Genomic DNA, 23245 nt, shown 5'->3' on the forward strand with positions numbered 1-23245 from the left:
TTTTTATTTCAACATTTTATTGAACCTTTTCATAATACACAATTTGCTGAAAACATTTAAAATACTGGACAAAAACAACTTAAACACACACAGACAAACACCTCTTCTAGCTGAGGTAATATTGTGTAAGACTCACTGTATCACAAGTTTTTTTTTTTTTAACTCTGCTACACAACTTGATATTAATGATACTCAATGACTCAAAGGAAAGACATTACGCATCCAGTTTATATCAGAGCAAGAGAAATGTGCAATTATTTGAAAGAGAAGAGAAAGCAGAAATGCCAAAGCCTCACTCAAATTCTAATGTGATGTCAATTGCTACCAAGAGGATTTTACTTATTATTATTGAAAATAATTAATTCAAATATGTCTTTTTAAGGGCGGGCCGAATAGTCTTTCATGTGCCAAAAGATCAAGGAAGCAAACTGAGGGCGATCCACAAAAACTAGGGCAGTGTGTTTTATTCTGTGAGCAGATATATGGATACAGATTCAAATATTGAAGCACTGGGGCCCAGTAGGTAAAGTGAATGCTTTGTGCACTTGTAACAAAGCCAGTGCTCAAAGGACAGCTGTAAGTAGTCAGGCGTGTTGGCAAAAGTGAGATTTCTTCACTCTCCAGTTGTTTCTGAAAACACTGGCTCGGTTATCAAATCCACCAAACCTCAGCCATTTGGGAAATCAGTTTGTTTGCACTGTTTCATATTTGTAAATCTAGTGCTGGGAGTTTGGAGGCTTCAAAAAATTTAAAAACCTAGGGGTTATTTTTCGATGGCCCTTCAAATAGAGAAGGGGAAGAGACTTATATGCAAATGTACTCAATTAATAAATTCACTTAAGATACTAAGTATTTTCCAGGTTTTTCAGTTTTTAACTCAATTGCTTTCATACCATTTGACTCAGATGACAGAAATCCTATATGGAAAGCAAGCATCATCACACTTCAGGTACACGGCCAAATCTGGCTTAAGAGGACCACTGGGCCTGTGGGCACATTTTAATAGAATTTTATTCATATTACTATTTATCATACTGAGCTAAAAATTATTCTGAGCTATTATCATCTTTAAAAATGTAGCCAATGGATATTTGACTTTGGCACGTGTATGCTAAGGAAACAGAACAATTTTTAAGTGGGAGTGTGTGCCTAATGTGTATTATATTTATTCCTTTCTAAATTCATTTAAGTGCATTTGGCCAGCATTTAAGTTCTTGAATTTAAATGACTTTTATATTTCAACTAATTTGAAATGGCAATAAAGAATAATTAGTATTTTACTTGCCACATTCCATATTTAATATTAATTTGTATTGTTTACAAAGAGAAGATCAACTTCACTTGTGTGTGGTTCAGTCTATCTTGTAATGATTGAGAAAGATTTATATAACTGAATGTTTAGACTAATTTTTGCCAAATAATCTTGAAATAATCTCATTTTTAACTACATGATGGATTTCATGGGTGTTTATTAGTAAATACTTAATTCCAGATTGTTCTTCTAGAAATTTTCTGAAACTTGAAATTTTCTGAAGTTTACTATTATTTGAAACCATCGTTGATTATAATAAAAATGATTGGAAGTTGGACAGATTACACACATCTAAAAATTTACTTAGCAGTTCAACAGTATTGAAAACAATTTAAGTGTCATAGGCAGGGCAAAGTAAACCGTAACCGAAAAATTAACTATAAAATACAACATGTGATCAGTGACGTTTATTTTCCCCTCTTGGAGGAATTTAAAAATGGAAAATACGTATTTTGAGTGATTTTTAGAAAACCACACACATAGCACACAAGATCTTAGACAGAGTCGCTACTTACATACTGTTCGACACTTTTTAAGGTATCGTTATCTGGTCCTAAAACTACTAATCATAAAAAACTGCTTCACTGACGTTTAGCAAGTAAATCTCAGTTCTGGGTTGGACACCAGTGCAAAATCCCTGCACATCTGCATTAAGATGCATTAAGTGGTTTGAAGTAAAACTGTGGCCACTCACGTGAGGAAAGGCAACTCTAAAATGTTTAATGATGATCAGTCAAATGCTTATTATTTTATTATACAAAGAACTGCACCCACCAGCTTCAGTTCAGGAACAGGCAGCACTTTTTTTTTTTTTTTTAAACTGATAATATTTTTGCTTATTATTTGTTGAGCTTTACTTCTTTTCCTCATCCACAAAAAAGCAGGGACAAGCTTCCTTTAAGGTTTTCATTTTTTCTTCATTATTCATTCAAATGAGTTTAAATAAAAGTGGTAAGGATAAACTTGCTTTTCCCTTTGTGTGCATCTAGTTTGGAGAATGAAACTGCAAAACAAAAACTAGAAGGAAGTGGAAACTGAAACCATTATTTAATGGGGACCATACAGAAGGCAAAGAGGCACACTTTCCCACGTGAATTTTAATTGTGTCTTCTCTAAGATAGTCATTCAGAAACATAAGGCAAGTGACATCCTTTCAGTACACAATGTGTAAATGTGCAAACAGTAATAGTTGTCATGATTATTTTCTATTCTCTCTTGGGAGTGGCTCTAAAACAGCCTGATGATCCTGATCTCTAGGTAAGCAAATCAAACTTTATAAACCTATGATGAATTTTCAGTTGCTGGCATTGAAACGCTGGGTTTGGATATGGATAAGTACACAGTTTGCCTTGAACCTCTCGGCTACCTTGTCTTTTAATGTTTTATTCTGATATTCAAGCAGAAAGTACATGAGTTCATTCTATGAAATAAGCTAATCTAAGAGTGGGGTATTTGCAGACATGAAGGAAGTTCCAAGTTACATGTGTGTGCATAAATGGCGTTATGTAATAAATATAACAGCCATTGAAAAGTTATACAGGAACAATGAAATTTAAAATTCTTCAAGTCCTGCATACACGTGGCCCAATCTAACCTCCTCATCTTTATCACCGAGGACGTGGCTTACTTAAAGTGTACTGATACTGTACACTATATTAAGGATGACATCGCAATACCAATCTAGAAGGTGAAATAAACTTCTAATAAGTATTAAAGCCAGATGGAATAAATTCAGGCTCTGTGAAATTTTGTTTTATATTTGCTGACAAATTTTTCCTTCTGCCCAGGATCACTCTTAGTTTAGCATGAGTGCTACACTAGCTAGAATTCAATTCATGAGTGTTACTTTCATTGAGTTTCCAAATTTGGAATACTTTTCATCCAAAATATATACCTATGCCTTTTAAAAAATGAAGAGTCAGTATAATCAGCATGGGCTTTTTCTACCAGTTTTGCTTTCTAATCCACTTTCCCCCCAGTATTTCAACTTTTATCCCTCATAATTTCATAACAAATTATCCAGATTAGGTCTTTTAGACTAACCAGGAACTTACACCTCAAACGCTATTTTGAAGAAGGGTGGAGTAAATAATTTTGGTAATCTGTAGAACAGCTGCATGCAGTGTGTACTGTATTATAACAGCACCAAACCCCTTATAAAAACCAAGCACTCCTTCTTCCTGCCTTATAGTATTGATACAGTCTCTCATCCCCTCGTACTGTGTGTTAATTGGAAGCACTTCATAGCCAAGGTCTGTATTGTCAATGATTGTGCGTGTTCCTTGAATGTGAAGGCGGTGCAAAACTGTTTCCAATGGGTAAAGTATAACATCAGAGCAAAGACTGGCAGCAAAGTTAGCAATCAGTTCTGGAAAATAAGCATCCAACATACTCTGCACCGGGCTAGTGGTCTCAGCTAGATGGCTACTATAAGTCTTTCTCTTTAGAATCAGTAGGACAAACTTCTGAATGACTGAGCTGATGATGTAATGAAGAACCCCATGCAGCACCGTAGGGAAGATCAAGGAAAGAAGTGGGAGCAGTCGTTTGCTATGAGGCACTCCAAGGCCAATCACTCTTCCAATTCCTTCTCTTATACATTCCAAAATTCCAGTGTTATCTCGAATTATCTCACTCTGAAATAAAAAATGATGAAACGAGTAAAAGTTAACACGTGCTTACTGCGCCATGAGAAAGAACTCTGTTGGTCCATTTTAAATCCTAATTTATGACCACAGAGGGAAAATATCAATGGCTGGCAAACCTCACGTATTATATAGGCATTAGATTCTTTTTTCAAGTGAAATTTCCTAACAGCAGTGAAGCTGGGAGCTATTCTTATTGGGAAGGAAAACAAGGGAGGAGATGTGGACACGCCATACCTGGCTTCCCTGTCGTCAAGAAGCTCCTCAGAACTCATTTTTGAAAAGCAACAGCTACTGGACACCCGAAGAAGCCGTGGAGTGCTTTGAGTTCTTAGGTACAGGTTTAAACTCTCCCTCCGCTACTTAATCTAGGGAAGTTACTTCTCCTAAGAACCAGTTTATTGGTCTATAAAAAGAGGATTAGTCTGACCTACTTTTTAGGCATAGGATTGCTGGGAGTATTACATGAAAACAGGCCTGGCTTCCTGAGGCATTCGCTCAGTGCTAGTCATCATTAGGTACAACGTCTCTGTCTTTTTACAACTGACATTAGGAAATACGAGTCAACACATATTCTTTTTTTTTTTTTTAAATCTTTCTTTTTTAAAATTTTTGTTTATTTATGATAGTCACACAGAGAGAGAGAGGCAGAGACACAGGCAGAGGGAGAAGCAGGCTCCATGCACCGGGAGCCCGACGTGGGATTCGATCCCAGGTCTCCAGGATCGCGCCCTGGGCCAAAGGCAGGCGCCAAACCGCTGCGCCACCCAGGGATCCCTCAACACATATTCTTGATCAGCAAAAGGATATAAGCACTGTAACTTGAGAACAATGGTGTGAGTGTACAGAATGATTTTAAAATGCAGGAACTAGATCACAGATTTTTAATGAAGACACAGACTAGTAACCTCATATTTAAGAGCTTCAGGAGATGTTCAACAGGAGATGTCTCTATATATGTGTGTGTATTTTTCAAGAGAAAAAGTGTTCTTGGCAATCTGAGCTTCCCAGAAGAGGGAAAAATACCAATGAACATGAATGAAGTAGGAAGCAAGCAGCTAATGTAAGCTGAGCGTACGCTAAAGGAAGGATGAGAATGACTGCCTGTCAGTGGGGAGAAGCAGACAGATCTCGTGTACTTGCTGCAGTTACAACTAAGAAAGCATAGTTTTGAGTCTCTGGGTGCAGACATCAATAGTACCATGAACAGGAAAGGAGAAGAGGCTTAAAAGGAAGTTAATTTTCAGGGTAATAAGATGAGAGTGTTTACAGCAGTTGAGTTTAAGGGGAAGAGGATTTAATTCCTGTAGAGACTAGAATTAAAATGATTCACAAGAGGAATGAGTTGTCCAGGATGGTGAATATAGGATAAAAAGCAGAGCAGGCCAAGGATTACACCTTGAAGGAAAGCAGAAAAGATGGCAAAAACCTTATTAAAAGGAGAGGAAGATGCTCAAAAGATAAAAACTCTAAGAAGTAAAAGAAAAACTTCCAGAAAGTAGACAAAAGGAGTCAAAAGGAGACAGCAAGTGGAACCTGGACAAGGAAAAACAGGGACTGGACACTGGGTAAAAAACTTCCAAACTAACCAACAGTGAGCTGGGCACTTTAAATAAGTAAGTGAACAGTCAACGTTAAGGCCAGAAAATTAACTAAGTGGAAAAGAGTAATTAGAAAAGCAAAGGCGGATCCAGGAAGGTTTTTACAGAGAGGAAACGTATCCATACTGAAGACAAGAAAAAAGCTAGAGGACCTAGTGTTAGAGACAAAAGATAGGGAGTGTACAGTTAATTGGACTTTGTGTATATGTGAAGTTCAAGTACTTTCATCTTACAGTTTGGAGGGTAGGGATCTACAGGAAGAAGTAGATCAATACAATATGCTGGAAGTGCCATCAAGTGGCTGGAAATGGTAAGACACTGTACAATGCTGAAAAGAGCACTTTAGCCTTGTAGTTGAGTACTCAACACACCATGGCATCAAATTCTCCTTAAAAGGCACATTTAAAAAGCATGGGGTTAGTAGGCTACCATGGGACTACCTGCTCACCATCAGGATGATTATCCAGCATGTTTTATGCTCTGGTAACTAGTAATCCACTGTCTGGGGACAAGCCATACACATTTGCATTGAAGTTGTACATACTGGTCTTAAAAAGTTGAAAAAAAAAAAAAAAAAACTCTATAGATTCTTTGTATTCAGTACAAGCTCTCAGCTGTGTTCTCAGCTCAATGAAGAGTACATAGGGATCAAAAGAATTAGAACTAGAAGTATGAAGTCAGTTTGCAACGGAAAGACACAGCAGTTTGTCTACTATATGATCGTTGGGATATGTGTGGTATCTGGAAGAGAAATATTTTATAAGTATACTGTCTTACATTTTTTTGGTATACAATCAGATCTTGTATAAATAATATATTGACTATTCCAAAAAATATTTATTAACTAAAAAATGGCAATAAAAAGTAGCTCACCTGTACTGTTTCAATTAGACTTGCCGAATAAAAAGGCATTGCCACCATGTAAGTCAGGCTGCAGAAATTAAAACACAATTATCAGTATACTGAAACATGCTTACACTAAATATTTATTTATTTATTTATTTATTTATTTATTGCTTACACTAAATTTTTAACATCGACTTCAATATATCAACATAATTCATATTCAAGCCTGAATAAGTTTTAAGTTTTCAACTATTAATATTTATAGCCTAGAGATAACTAAAGAGACCTGTATCATTAAGATGCCTTATTCATCAGTTAGTGTAAAAATGTAAGTATTAACAATAACACAGGGAAAGGCTTCAAAGAAAACAGATTTTATTTCAGAGCAGTAAAATGTGGGGTTGGTTATGATTCATTATCCAACCTGCACGTAGCTAATGTAGCCTTGTTGTCTACCTACACAGAGCTAACATAGCCTATCAATCTGATACTTAAAAGTTAGGATGAGGGATCCATTCCATTATTTGCCTTTTTAGTGACATGTGAACAAGTATACTGTTCTGCTATTATCCTATGGACTCTCATTATCCATTCCCAGATTTCCCACTCAGCAGGACTAAGCCAGTCTTCAATGGTGAGTGAAGTCCCCTTTTATTATTAAGAAACAATATTGTACAGCTTTGCAAAGTTGTTTCCTAACGCCACTATTTAGACATAAATGTAATATTACAACTTTGCAAGCCTGCAAAATATAGTTATTTAAAATAATATCAAGGTGGGACTTACCTAACCCTATGGGCCAGGTCCTGGCAAGTAGTAGTTTTCAAGGTGAATGGAACATCACTAAGTAATAATGTGCTGGAATGTCTCCCAGAGGGAGCCAGCAAGCTTGGGGGATTTCCAATTCACAATCTTCAAAAAAAATTAAGAAGTAAAGAGTAAAATTCTAATCTATAAAAATGTCAGCGTTGTAAAATCATGAAGTGACTACATTTTAAGGACACTAAGGTTTGAGTTTGCTCATCACTATACAAATTAATTTTTGTCTATTTTTCTGAGAGTTTGGGTTAAATAAGTTGAAGACCTTTGCTAACTTCCTAAGAAGACAGAAAAATTAGGTTGTGATTTCAGCCTTTCAAACTAGAAAGATTGATTTTAAAGGTAATATAGATTTTAGGATTTTATTCCTCAATTCAATGTTACTTGTCTTTTGAAGTTCTAGTCCCACAAATATTTTATTGCCCTAATTTTCTTCATTGTATTAAGATTTTTTCCAGTTCTAATGCTATAGAAATTAATGCAAATTTTCAATGTATGTGCCACTTTTGATACTTACGATTTCAGCAGAAGGTGTTCTCCTATTTGTTTAGGATTCCATTTATGTGAAATCTCCCTAAAAAAGAAATTTCGAGGAAACAAAAACCATGTTATTTACAACATCTTGAATTAGCCCAACTTTCAAAAAGGTAATCAATCGATGGTAATTTAAAATATATATATATATGGAGGAGAGAGATACTCTAATGATGAACATTTTCCTTTCTGGGTCACGCTTCAGACAATTACGGTGGTTTAAAAAGTAAAAAACATACTAAGTGTTTTTCTATGTGCCAAAAGGAGGGGCTGACAGAGGAGGAAGAGCTACCACTGATTATAAAAAACTTAAAGGAGGAACACGAAAACTTCAAGAATATATAAAAATGACAGGTTGAGAAAGAAAGAATAGTTGCGGGGGGGGGAGGGAAACAAGCAATTAGATAAAGGAAGAAAAAGCTTTAAAAAATAAAGAATTTAAAGACAAAACAAAATGAACTATAATGCAGACTGAATGACACATGACATTTGTGTAGCACCAAATTTGTCAAGCGCCTTTCCTTATTATGATGACCTTAATCTTGGGACTTTTATTATATCATCTTTTTGTCCACCTACTATAATGCCAGGCATGGTGCAAAGTGCTTTGCATGACTTAACTTCTAACCCTCACAATGACCTTGTTATCCCCGTTTCACAGGTGAGGAAATAGGCTCAGAGAGGGTTCATAACTCAGCCAAAGCCATACAAATAGTTAATGGTGGAACTGAGTTCTAAACCCTGGTCTCAGGAAGCCTGGGTGGCTAGTGATGGAGTATCTGCCTTTGGCTCAGGTTGTGATCTTGGGGTCCTGGGGTTGAGTCCCACAAAGGCCTCCCCGCCGGAAGCCTGCTTATCCCTCTGCCTGTGTCTCTGCTTCTGTGTGTCTCTCATGAATAAATAAACAAAATCTTTAAATAAAATAAAATAAATAAAATAAAATAAATTAAAAAAATAGAATAAAATAAAATAAACCCTGGTCTCTAGGACTTGGAAGTCCGCACACTCTCTGCCTGCACTGCCTCTCATCCCATTTGATACAGGAAGATATCCCGTGAGGTCAGCAGAGCAGGTATCATCCAATTTGTTTTACTTATGAGAGAAAGGAAGGTTGGAAGACCCACAGGGAGATGTTCAAGGTGACAGGCAGGGTGCCAGGTCTGGAGCCAAGGTCTCCCACTGTGTGCTCCTGGCTATTTAGGTCACCCTCAGAAACCAGAAAAGAGAGAAGAAAAAGAAGAGAGGCAAGCTGCAAAAAAAAAACACAAGAGGAGAAAGCTGTACCAAGAGGAAAGTGAAAAAGGAGAAAAGAGTATGGAGAGAGAGCAAAAGTAAATGATAAAGCAGAATAAACTGGGAAGGCAGAGAGAGGGCGGGGGGGGGGGGAGAACAGCAGAGAGGCAAGTGTGAAATAAATGAAGTGTGAAATAAAGAGAACTGCCAAGCTCCCGTCATGAAACTGGCACCCATGGCACCACGGCCACAGCAGAGAATATGACCAACCGAAGGATGTAGGGAATACTTTTATATTCAAAAGGTATAGGAAATAATCACTAATAAGCCCTTTAAAAAACTCCATACAATTACAATGGGTGGTGTGCAGACTTTCTGAGAATGAAAGATCTGCAGAGAAACTTTTAGAAAACAGACTGACCACCTCTGATCAATAAAACATAGAGAGCCTTCTGGATTGCGTTCTGATTAAGTTAATACTAAAGTGACCAGTATTTAAGCCTGAACAACCCCAGAAAAATAGAGCTGAAATGACCACCAAGGATTTGGATGAAAAATATTAAAAAGGTTAGGCTTTCCTTATTTTTTTAAATAAGATTTTATTTATTTATTCATGGGAGACACAGAGAGAGAGAAAGGGAGAGACACAGGCAGAGGGAGAAGCAGGCTCCATGCAGGGAGCCCGACGTGGGACTTGATCCCAGGATCCCAGGGTCACATCCTGAGCCGAAGGCAGAAGCTCAGCCGTTGAGCCACCTGGACGTCCCATCGCTTTCCATTTTTTTCCTACTGATTCTAAAACAGTAGATACTACATGGTTTATAAATCATCTGGCACTGCTCCTATCTTACCTGGCCTCAGAGAGTATTATCACAGGGTATTAGGACACTGCTTCTAAGGATGAAACCAGCATTAACATTAGAGATAGATGGGTCTGCGATCAGTATTCCTGTAAGGACAGGGCTACTTCACCTTGGAATACAATACTAATTACTACTGCCAACTCTTAATAAGATTTTTAAAAGTGGGAAAAATGAACTTTAGAATCAAGTATAAAATCATGAGAACTCTCCTCCTTGTATCTCTATCTGTGGATAAAACGTATTGTCATAACTCTAGAAATTTAAATCGGCGCACTGAAATGCTTTAGGAAAGACAGTAGTATAAAATTCTGCTTGTGAATAAACCTCTTCATATTTCGTTATCAAATACCAAAAGATGGGTAAATAAACTCAAGGCACTATTTTCACAAGTGAAACCTGCCCTTGAAGAAGAGCAACAAAGTTAAGAGACATGACTTGCTTTTTCTTAAAATAGTTCTCTATTTGACAGATTGATATACATGCTTCCATGCATAATCAATACACAAAGGCAATGGAGTTTTAGAGAACTCTATTTTTAAAGGCCTTACTTATCATTCTCTCTCATTTTCACTTGCTCGGGTAGCTGCCCTCCTCAAAAAAATCTTCCCTCGACCAAACCCATCCTCGGGCCGCATCTCTTCATCTTTGCTCTGCACAGCCAACTTGCCAACTTACTCTTTCCATGTCCTGACGTCCCATTCACCTTGAGGCCACTCCAAATTGGCTTTTACCCACCTCGTTATTCTACAAAGACAGCTCTTGTCAAGGTCCCCATCATCTCTGTGCCACTGAATCTAACAGACATTTTTAAGTCTGAGGGTCACAGGAGGGGACGTGGACAGGGCGATGGCTTAGTAGGTGCTGGGTACTAAGGAGGGCGCTTGTGAGGAGCACTGGGTGCTGGATATACTTGTGCTGGATATACCTTATTTGCCCCTTCGACAGCCATCAGGCCCTTGGGGCTTTTTTTTTTTTTTTTTTAATATATTAGATATTTATTAGAAGATGCTATTTTTGGAACATAAGGCAACTACTTTCTGTTTAATGACATTTGACTTCACCCCCCCATCACTCTTGCATTGTTCCAATATTTGTCCACTTGATATTTTGTAAGATGCTCATATCATCACTCACTGTTTCAATTCGTCTGAAATTTGGGTCAGGCTTGGCTGCACAGCTTTGGCTCAGGACCCTCGTGAGTGATTTCAGAAGGAAGATCTTGAAAGCATCTTCATCACTTGTCTGGCACCTGAATTGGGAAGCCTTGAACAGCTGGGACTCCTTGGATATATCCTTACTTTACGTAGTTTCTCCATGTGGTGACTCTACGATGGCACCTTTAGGATAGCCGAGCTTCTTACATGCCAATTCAGGGCTCCCACAGGTATGTCTCCAGAGAAAGCAGATGGAAGCCATTCCATCTGCTCCTTGAAGCCGTCTCTGCCCCTGTATTCCCCTATTCTGTACGTTCTGGGTTTTGCTCCTCCCCTCTAGTCTCTACACTTGACTCCTTTGCAGCAGGATTTTCTTGACCCAGCCATCTATTCTAGGGTTCCTAAAGGCTCAGGCCCTCTCTTTACATGTTATGGTCCTTCCTGAGGCAATGTTAACCAAGATGGTGCTTCCAACACCTCCGAAACAAATCCACTAGCTCCAGTTTAGATTTCTCTGTATGTCAACCATGTGGATCATTTGTCTCCTGACAACTCCACCTGGATATGGCAAAGCATCTAAAAATGAACTTGTCCAAAATCAAGCTAATGATCTTCTTCCCTACTCTTAGACTCTTCATGTTCCCTACTCAGTAACTGTTAATCAGAAAGAAAACCTACTAAATTGGAGAAAGATTTCATTGTGCTTAAAACAGAGTATGTTCAAAGTCAGAGAATTCAGGGAGTGGTGAGGAGAAACTCTACGTGTTTATATTGGTACAACCACAAATGTGAGATGTGTCAAATGAAGTTGGAGGTCAACCATACTGGTTTTGTGAGAGACTGAAATACATAGGGTAGCCTTGGGTACAGGTGCGCCTTACATTGTTATGAGAAATGACCCGTAAAGTAAAGGGTACACAGAGTCTCACTCACTCCACCTGGGAGATCTGAGGAAGGACTGGAGGGACCTGGGCACTAGATAAAGAAAGATGATCCTGGGTTACCTACTTTTTTTTTTTTTTTTTTTTTTTTTTTTTTAAGTGGTAATAGCATAAAACTCTAAACTTAGTGACTTCATGAGCACTACAAACTTGCTCTTTTTTCTCTCAGATGTGATCAAAATGAATATAAAAATCTAAATCATGGGGAATCCATACTGTCTCACCTGCTTTACTTAGTGATCACTGTGCAATTTAGGAGCCTCAGCCTAGGACAACCCCAAGCTCATTTTCCTCTGTGAATCACTTTGGGTGGCTGCTTTGCTGCCTTGTGTGCTATGTCTTTGCTTTCCCCCAAGAAAGGTCAATCCTGACCAAAACAGAATTAAAAAACAAAAAAGTTTACACTATACTTCAGACAATGGCTTTACTCAACATCAATTACATAAGCCAAATCCTAGACGTCTTCCAGGACAGCTCGTCCTATCACCTACCATCCCTAGCCCATCACTGAGGACCATCAGTTTTACTTAAATACATTTCAAGAGTATCCTCTCGGGTCCATCGGATGCCACCCTGGTCCTAGCTACCATTGCTGGTCACCTAGAACACTGTGGTAGCATTCGAGCACGTGTCCTCCTATCCACTGTGGTCCCCCAGCAATCTTCTCACCTCCATTTATAATGACCCCTGAAAAACATGAACCCGATCATATCACTGATCTCTTCTTAGAACTCCTCAGTATCTTTAAAGTGGCCCACAAGGCCGTACAGAAACCCGGCTCTCACCTGTCTCTTAGCATTGTCACATGCTCTCCTCCTTGCTCTCTGAGCTTCAGCCCTATGAGCTTTCTCTCAGCAACACCGTCTTCACACAGGCTGGTCTGAGCCTCCTAATCACCACTCAGGTGTCAGCTCAAGTATTATCTCATTAGGGACACGGTTCCTCACCCTTTAATAATCTCACAAAACCTTTTCTTTTCCCTCTGGGGACAAATCCCAATTTGTAATTATTTATTCATTAATAGGATTATTTCACTGAATGTATGTCCCTTACACTGGATTCTAAGCTTCATGGTCACAGGTGTCTTTTGTTTCTTCTCTTCACTGTATACCTGATTTCTAGAACAGGACCTAGCACATAGTAGGTATTCACGAAATATCAGCTAAGTAAATAAATCCATTAATGAGTGGGATTTATCTGAAATACTATCCAAGTAGAATGCAACAAAGATAGCCTTTTGTTTCTTCTTTAATAAGATCCAAAACGACCAAGAGAAAATACATCCCCACACAACTGCCATATCTCTAAGTCTATAGAGTAAGAAAGTCAGATAATAAAATTTAATGCAATGCTCACTCTTCTTTCATCTAACGACGTTATATTCTATTTCAGAGAGAAAACAGACTCACAAGCAAGTTTCCCTAATTTCTCTTCTGTCTCCCTCCAGACGTATGTACAATTCTAATTCTCTTCTCTTGGCTTCTAGGACACTGTCATCCTAGGTTACTGCAATGCTTGATGGGTTTTGTGAGTATCTCTTACAACTGCCCCCAACTACCCCTCCTACCACACACACATCCACGTATACACATGGCACTCACATGTGTCTTCACACGTTACTAACTGTCCTTGGTCCGCTTCCTGTCATTTAGGGTACACTTTCTCCTGAGGAAAATTCATCCATCCTAATGCTTCAATAGCTACTTTTATGCCACAACATTCAAAGCTATGCTTCCAGCTTCAAGTTTTTTCTAAGACCCCAATCCATGGTGCCAACTACATATTACACATGTCCTCCTAGGAGTCCTGAAGGAACCGCAAACTTCATCTATCAAGTTAAATTCCGTATCTTCTTTCCCACTCCAACTTCTTCATGTATTCTCCAACTTGATTCCAGTCTAGAAATCTATCACCGCTGAAAATTCTCTCCCATCCCCTGATCCCTAATCTATCACCAATTATCTATTAGACTTTCTGTTCTATCCCACACTTCAGACCCCTCTCAGTCTGGCTTAGATTATTATAACAGTTCTCCACAAGTCTCTAGCTACACCAATCCACTTTTTTACTTAATACTGCCACTTGAGTAAATCCTTGATCAAAGAACCCATATATTGAAACTAACACCTTGGATTCCAAACTCATAGAAAATAAAGCCAGAGTCCCTTACAAAGGCATAGCCAGGCTTCCATCTAGCATCTCAGACTCTTTTCCTATTATTCCACTCCATCAATGCCCACTATTCTAAGCACAGGACATTTATTACCCAGACTTTCCAACTTCCGTAAGATTGGGCATGCTGTCACTTCTACTTGGAATGCTCTCCTTCTCTGCCACGTTAATTTCTACTCATAATTCAAGATACAGCTCAGGTTTCAGTTTTTTCTTGAAACCCTTGCCAATAACTTAATGCAAAGTGTCCTCTGGGCACTGAAAAGGGTTTAATTATAGCACTAATCACGATATACTATAACTTGTTTACATGTGTCTCCTTCACCCAAGTGGCTACTTAAACAGTAAGAACTGCTCACATACTCATGTTTGCTCCTTCGCAGACAGTTGCTGAAACTTAGCAGCAGGAGCTCAAAGACCTATCTCAATAGATACTAGGTGAGGATTCATCTTCTTTATCACATACTGATTTAATAAGATATAACTAATTTTAGGGATGCCGGGGTGGCTCAGTGGTGGAGCGTCTGCCTTCGGCTCAGGGCGTGATCCTGGGATCTGGGATCGAGCCCAGGTCAGGCTCTCTGCATGGAGCCTGCTTCTCCCTCTGCCTGTGTCTCTGCCTCTCTCATGAATAGATAAATTTAAAAAATTAAAAAAAAAAAGATATGACTAATTTTAGTTTCTGTTTTTTCTCTTTAGCTACTTCAGGCAAGTTTTCCAATTCAAGGTTTTTTTTTAGAAACTATCATATTTTGTCAAAATTTAATATGAAGCTAATATTGAAAAGATGACAAAAAGATACCTTGGTAAAGGTGTGAATTCACTTATTATTCCCTCTGCTCCAAGTGTGACTCCCTGGACAATAAACGTACTTCCCATTCCTTTCCAAAGGGCCCTCGGTCCCTAAAATGAACAAAATGTATTGTTATTTCTGTTAATGCCTAAATAAGAAACATAAAATGTCTTAATAAAATTTGATATTGAATATTTACTGATATTTTCCAATAAGGCATTATTCTAAGACATTTTAGTAGAGAAATACAACTATATTAATTCCTATCATTTTAATATTTGTTGAGTGGTCTACGTTTAGGCCAATATGAATATTATAATTAACTACACCTCTAATATTCATTAAATAGCCCTAATATTTAATTAATTTTGGCAAACATGAATTCACTGATCATTCGGTGACATCGAAAGATTTCATTACCATCTTACATTAGTTTTAGAACAAGAGTTAAAATATTTTTATTAACTAAATTAAAAGGAATTACTCTTGCTTTAATTATTACTAAGACCAAATGGTACTCACATTACAAATAATTTTAATAGAACCTAGAGACTAATTCTCACCTGAGTTTTATTGAAGCTGTACATAATATTGATCACTGTAAATGGAGTGAGGTGGTAATGCCGGGCATGATAATTAACCTATAAAAATGATATTATATCATAATTATTTTTGCTATTGTTTTGTCAAGAAATAACAAGGCCATCAAAGATATACAATGGAGTCACAGCATAAACAAAAGTTCAATTCTAAATTCACCAGAAATTACTCATAAACAAAATTACTACTATTAAAAGTACATTTAAATAACATTAAAAGTATGATACATGTGGTTATACGTATATGCAACACAGAAAATCAATGCATAATATATACAGTAATTTAGAATATATAATAAAGAAGGCAATGCCATTTGATATTTGTTTCCATAAACACTGGAATTACCTTCAGTGTAGCAAAACATTCATGCCATTTAACACACAGGAACCACTGAAGAACTCAGGGAACAGTAGATTCATGTCTTCCAATATTAAGCATTTTTCACATAAGCCATAAACAATTGGTAAATTATGAAATCAGTAAAGGGGTAAGGACTAATACTTATTAAGTAAAATAACAAGAAAGAAAGTATCAGAATGCATCACACATTCTAATGCCATTATTTCATAAAACATTTAAGTTACTCATATAGATATATACAGTGGATTACAATGTGATCTTGTCGGATTGTAAAATATATGTCTGAAATCCACTGTGCTAGGGTCTATACACTGTCCATGCTGTTAAAAGGACTTTTTTTTTTTTTGGTGCTAAGCATGAACAGCTTAATTTGTAATTATTTACATATTTTCTGACTCAGTTTTCAAAGAAGATTAAGTTAGATTATGGGAGCTTCCACCGCAGTGTTGTCCACTTAACCCCTGGGGGCTTTCATGGGATCTACAAGTTTAAAATTATTTCCTTAGTGATACTAAGTCATCATATAAAAGTCTTTTTTATTGTGTTGACTTTTTCAATAATAGCGCAAAACAACGGCAGCTAACGTTGCTAACTCCTTAGCACGAATCAAGGTAGTTGGCAGCAAACTGTATTTTTGTACATACTTATTCTTCATCCCACTCACTTGGAAGGAGGAAAAAGCCACTTTCACTTAAGAATGTCCTTGGTAAAACAGTAATACATAATTTTATCAAATCTTGATTCTTAAAAAAAAATCTCGATTCTTAAGTATACATCTTTCTGATTAATATTCTATGTGTTGCATAATGAAGTAAGATGGCTGTTATGAGTAAAAGCACTTGTCTGATGGAGCTGCAAGCTGAACTAGCCACTTTTTTTATGGAATACCATTTCTTCTGCAAAAACTGACTGCCAGACTATAGTTATTAACACCTGAGCCTGGGTGGCTCAGTTGGCTAAATGTCTGAGTCCAGGTTTTGGCTCAGGTCATGATCTCATGGGTCACGGGATCGGGCTGTACATTGGACTCTACACTCAGCAGGGAGTCCATTTGAGATTCTCTGTCTGCCTCTCCCCTTACTCTATGTCGAAAAGAAATAAATCTTTAAAAAAAAGTAAAAATGAAAATGAATAAATAAAGCGAGCCTGTTGATTAAAAAAAACTGGCACTATATGCTGCCAATGATAAATCTGACTTTATAAGCAAAAATTAGAATTCTGTTTTTTTTTTTTTTTAAGATTTTATTTATTTATTCATAGAAACACAGAGAGAGAGAGAGAGGCAGAGACACAGGCAGAGGGAGAAGCAGGCTCCATGCAGAGAGCCTGACGTGGGACTCGATCCAGGGTCTCCAGGATCACACCCTGGGCTGCAGGCGGCGCTAAACCGCTGCGCCACCAGGGCTGCCCAAAAATTAGAATTCTGAAAAAACTGCATCTACCATCAAGAACTTACCAATACTAAAACACTTTTCTGGTGGGATTGGTAGTAAATTAATGACATTTAAAAAAAATATTGTATAACCAAATGTCTTAACATTTAAAAGATCTACAGAACTCAGTAAATCCATATTTTTCAAATAATCAACACATGATATTATAGAATCATACATGGATAAAAAAATCCATTCAACATACAGTATAGGTCAACAGATTTAATGTAACAGAGTACAAAAAATTAGCTTACATGGCTTGAATGTCTCATTGCAAGTAACTTTTAATATATGATTACTTAATAAGTTTTGGTGTAGTAACAAAGAAGAAAATCTGCCAATTTTCTGAAAAAGATAGAAAATACTCTATTTTCAAATACAAATGTGTATAAGGTTAGACCTTCTTCTTTCAAAACCAATTTTTACAACTTAAAAGAGTTTTCAAAACCAAAAAGTTTGAGACTGACATATTGTAGATTCTGGTAAATTTCACAAGGACTAATGGTTACATAGTTTTAGCCATTTATCTGAGTTGTCTTTTATTATTTATTTATTTATTTATTTATTTTAAATTTTTTATTTATTTATGATAGTCACAGAGAGAGAGAGAGGCAGAGACACAGGCAGAGAGAGAAGCAGGCTCCATGCACCGGGAGCCCGATGTGGGATTCGATCCCGGGTCCCCAGGATGGCGCCCTGGGCCAAAGGCAGGTGCCAAACCGCTGCGCCACCCAGGGATCCCCCTGAGTTGTCTTTTAAATCAGAGTCAGGGTCATGGTTTAGAAGATCACAGAAAAGTACATTTACCTGACATTGGCGGCGTAGAACAATGCAAGGATGGGCCAGTACATTTTCGGTAAAGAGACTGTAAAAGAATAATTTATATATATGTAAAAGACACGTATGAAATAATTTTTACAGTTTTTTTGTGTGTATATATAAAAAATAACCAAACCTTAAATTACAATTATATATACATATCTAAAATTACTCTTGAAGAATCACGCATTGTTTCCTATTCTAAAAGTAAAAAAAAAAAAAAAAAAGTCTAGATGTGTTTGCAAGTCATTCTACCAATAACAAAATTCAATATGAAAAGAATGCCAGAAATGCAAATATAGTAAGCAGGGGAAATAAAATAAAACAGTAGAATATATAGTCTAAAGATGAAATTACATCTCCATCTGTCTGATATGGGAAACTCCTTTCCTAGACAACTTAAACGCTCCTTTCCATTTATTTTAGAAGATGTCCTATGAACAAAGTTCCCATCAGAAAAGTCATCTATTTTTCATAAACCCCCTTCTATAAGTTTTAGTTTTGGTGTACACTGCATTTAAGTTATAGGGATTTTAATGACTGCTAATTGGCTACTACTTTGGGTACCAGATACTTCTAAAAGCATTCCCTACAAAATAATTACAACTGTGGGCTTACATACTGACAGCGACAGATGCATAGCCATGCGCACATGTGCGTGCGCACATCCATGTACATAAATAATACATCAAGTGAACAACAGTTTTATGTATAAACAATGAGGCTAAAGAAAAATTAATTCTAGGAGAAGGAAAACTTTAATACACAATTTTGTTCTTATTTACATTAATACTTTCAGGTTTAATTATGCAAATAAGATAATTTTTTCTTGATTATAATTTTAAAACAATGAGTTACCCTGGCATGCACCCTTTTGTGCAATTCTGATGCATTCGAAATAATATTCACTAGAGATCACATAATCAAGATAGGAGGTTTTTCTTCCACAGAATGATCATTAAAAATAATTTTAAAAAATAACTTCATTAGATGCTGATCGTAAGCAAAACCTAGACTCTATGTTGCTAAATATAATATTTAGAATGTTTAGGAAAAGATTCGATGCACAACTACTTTCTCTTGGAAGAGAAGATTAGATCAGATTTTTTGGATAGACACATGAAAGTCGTATAATATGACTTAACAAAATTATTTTGTGATCATAAAATTGAATGACTATTCTCTATCTGTACTTGAAAAAAATTGTTATAAATTTTAAATAAGTGTTTCTGCAAAATATTATTTGACATTTAATCTACTGCTCCAAAGACTCAAATCTAAAGGAAGCAATATTAATCATTTAATATTTTACTTTAAAACATTTTGAATAAAACACATTAAATTAAAAATCTTTAGGAAAAAAACGTTACCTTGCAAGGCCAATACCAAATCCAGCAAATCTATTCAACTGCTCTAAAACAGAAAAAATAAGATTACTCATAACCAATATTTAGGTTCACTGTAAAACATTTTTTTCCTTTAATTAACACCATATTTATTTAAGTTCCAGGTCCTGAAGTTAAATTCTCATACAGGCCAGGGAAGTTGTGGGAAGTTGCAAGGCAGAGCTGCTCTCCAGCTCCAATTCACGGTCGACATGTGGGACTGCAGGCCCAAGATTTCTAAACTGTTATTTTTCTAAAAAGATAAGTCATTTTTACATAATATCTTCCAATTTTAAAATACTGGAACTATTTTAAAAAGTATTCAAACACTGTGTGAGCCAAATCAAACATGTCTGCAAGTAGAACCTAAGGATTACCAGTTTTCAACTTCTAACTACAATTTATATTTCTTTCTATAGAAGGCTCTGACTGTCCTATACTAACAACTTGACTTCCCATCTTGTAAAATTAGTCATTTGCTGTTTTGGTGGAAAGCATCTATGTTAAGTGACGGTCGCAAGCAAGACACCTCAAAATTATTAAATGGAAGGAGTACTTAGGGTAATCAAAATGGTTGAATAAGGCTCTCTTCCTCTGTCTCAAACTTTTTAAATATTTTGAGAATAATTGCTTAGTTGGATCTCTGTGAGAGACCAGGTGTTAGTGCCGATGGCATTTCTACTGTCTGATTAGGGGAGTTTATAGCTGGAAACATTTCTATCATCTGTCAAAACACACAAAATTTCTCCTTGGCTAAAAATCTCAAAATCGTGATCGTGAAATACCGCAACCTTGGGGGACCAGACATTATAAATTTCTACTATAATACAGTATTTATATCATAATACCATACGCTATTTCCTTACGGTCAGAATATGGCCATGTAAACAGGTGTCTGGGGAAACTATTTTGTTAACTCTTGCTTTGGAAAATGCACAGGCCAGATAGAAGCTTCTTCTGTCAATTAACATGCTTTCCTCCTTTCAGCTTTTCCCTTTTTGAGTATACAGATCATAGTATTAACAGAAAATGCCTCATTTTAACCGTGTAAATCATAAAAAGATAAAAATCAGCTTTGCTGCCTAAGAAAGTAACTGTGTGCACGAGCATTTTGAATTATTTAATAACCTTCCAGGACTCCTTTTGGAACCTTACAGAAAGAAAAGCAGACAGGGTGGAAAAGCAAAGTGTCTGACACTAAGTTACGCATCCTCTTCCACATCCTCGTTTGCTCCTATGTGATATTTAAAGTCTACGCCTCCCAGTTGACTCAAATCAAATAAAAATCACTGTACTTCCAAGTTAAAATGAAGAACGAACATGTCGAGAATATACTTAATATTGAATGGTCGAGTCTAATGACTTCAAAATGGGAAGAGGCAGTGATTATTCCCATTTTATGAATTTTAAAAAGTTGAGAGTGTTTAGACGACAGCGTTGCAATGAAAACCCAGGCTTCCTGACGTCCCAGGGCGAATAACTACGCCTTGATTCCAAAGTCTTGAAATTGTTTACTCTTTGGTGGTGTTTCTAGGTGAGAAATAGGAAAGCAGGGGATGGGAACACGGAGGGGGCGTGTGAGAGTCTAGGAAACAGATACAATTGCTAAGACTAAGAGAAAAGGAAGGAACCGGGTAGGTCCGGCTTACTAAGCCTCCACCACAGCTCATGAGCACCTGGCGCTGTGAATGACTCTTCTCTCCACCTTAAGGGCTCCAGACGCCAAGAAAAGGCCTCCGCTTCCCAGGGAGGCAGAGCCGGGCTCGCAGCAGGGCTGCCGAGGCTGACTCTCCAGCACAGATGCACAGATGCAGAGCTCGGCAGCAGGTCAAGGCAGCGGAGCGCAGGGAACCAGGTATCGCTCACGTTCCCCAGGAAGCAGCAGGTAGTAGCCCGATCTCCTCCCTCCGGATGGAGGCCCGGGGACCTCCCACCACCAGCCTCCCTGACAGCACCCGGGAGGAGAGGGCTGTGGGTGGGGCGGGGAGGAAGCGGCGCTGCAGGGAAGGGACGACGGAGCGGCGGACGGAGGGGGGGCGGAGGAGGGTAGACGGGAGGGGGGACGGAGGGACGCAGGGGTGGAGGAGGGGGAGGGGGCACAGGAGATGGGAGGGGAGACGGGGGAAGGACAGGAGGGGGAACGCGAGGGGATGAGAGAGGGAGAGGGGACAGGGAACGGGATGGGAGGGGGACGAGAAGGGGGCGGAGGGGGAAAAGGGAGGGTCGGGAGACCGACTGGGGGGTGGGTGGGAGAGGGACGGACGGGGGGGGGATGGAGGGGGACGGGGCAGGGGAGGAGGCGGAGGAGGGGGACCGGGGGCGACAGGAGATGGGAGGGGGAACAGGAGGGGATGAGAGACGGAGGAGAGAACAGGGAACGGGAGGGGAGAAAGCACGGAGGGGGAACGGGGGAAGGGGACGGAGGGGGAAAGGGGAGGGTCGGGAGAGGGGACGGGAGAGGGATGAGGGGTGGGACAGGGGACGGAGGAGGGGATGGAGGAGGATGGGAGAGGGGATGGCAGGGGACGGGGGGCGGAGGAGGGGGGACAGAGAATGGGAGGGGGGAAGGGGGAGGGACGGGAGGTGGGGACAGGGAACAGGATGGGGGAAGGGACGGAGAACAGGGGGGACTGGGAGGGGACAGAGGGGGAAAGGGAAGGGTCGGGAGAGGTGAAGAGGGGGTGGGATAGGAGACGGGAGGAGGGGATGGAGGGGGACGGGAGGGGTGTCAGGAGATGGAATAGGGACGGGGGGAGGGACGGGAGGGGATGGGGGGACAGGGAACGGGATGGGGGAAGAGACGGAGAGGGGACTGGGAGAGAACGGAGGGAGAAAGGGGAGGGTCGGGAAAGGGGACTGGAGAGGGACGGGGGGATGGAGGGGAATGGGGGACAGGAGGGGGGACAGGGGACGGGAGGGGACGGGGCGAAGGGACCGGAGGGGATGAGGGCGAACTGGAGGGGGAGGGGACGAGAGGGGGAGGGGACGAGAGGGAATGGGCGGGGACAGGAGGGGACACAGGAGGGGACGGACGGACGGACGGGGGCAGAGGGCGTGGGAGACGGGACCGACCGTCGGCGCCCCGCGCGGTGTGCAGGCTGCGAGCCGGGCTCCCCCCAGCCCCCTCCCCACCCCCCCGCGGCCCTCACCGCTGCTTCCCCTCCCCTCCCCCTCCCTCCCCCGCCCCCCGCGGCCCTCACCGCTGCTCCGCCCTGGCGCCCCGCCGCCGCCGCCTCCGGGACACGGCTGTTCGGGGCCGTCGAGCGGCGTGGAGGGCCCGGGCGCGCCGTAGGGCGGGCTCCGGTCGGCCCAGTGCAGGTTGCGGCTCCCGGGGATGTCCGGGGGGCTGGTCACCCAGTGGGTCGGGTCGGACGCCGAGCCGAAGGGCCGCGCGGGGAAGGCGCCGCCCACAGCCTGCTCGTCCCGGGCCCCGCCCCGGTAGCCCAAGCCGTCGAAGCCATCCGGGCGCCGCGGGTGCATCGCGAGCCGGCAGGGTGACGCCCCCCCGAGCCGCCGCTGGGGCCGCCGCGACCTCGGGCCACACCGCGCCGCCGCCGCGTCCGGGGAAATCTGACAACCGGAAGTCACGGCGCCCGCCCGGAAGTGCGCCGGCCACGTGACCTCAGCGTCTTCCGGCGCTCGCGGGACGGGGTTGCCAGGGAGACGCGGCGGCAGCTTAGGGCGGAGCCGCCAGGCCGGGGCTGCTCGCGGGGGGCGGCGGAGGGGCCGCGGGCC

At 40.1% G+C, this 23245-nt stretch overlaps 1 protein-coding gene across 1 annotated transcript; it reads right to left on the bottom strand.

Annotated features, from left to right (window-relative positions):
• On the bottom strand, nt 1-23068 carry SLC25A46 (solute carrier family 25 member 46). The gene is made up of 8 exons (XM_072788108.1): nt 22711-23068; nt 19496-19538; nt 18114-18171; nt 15477-15554; nt 14923-15023; nt 7741-7797; nt 6432-6489; nt 1-3948 (listed from the first exon to the last, which is right to left on the bottom strand). The coding sequence occupies exons 1-8, from the start codon at nt 22988-22990 to the stop codon at nt 3370-3372; spliced, it is 1254 nt and encodes a 417-aa protein (XP_072644209.1). The 5' UTR covers nt 22991-23068; the 3' UTR covers nt 1-3369.
• Between the last annotated feature and the right edge of the window lie 177 nt (nt 23069-23245).

This window comes from Canis lupus, chromosome 2 (genome assembly GCF_048164855.1).
Source record: "Canis lupus baileyi chromosome 2, mCanLup2.hap1, whole genome shotgun sequence".
NCBI classification, from domain to species: Eukaryota; Metazoa; Chordata; class Mammalia; order Carnivora; family Canidae; genus Canis; species Canis lupus.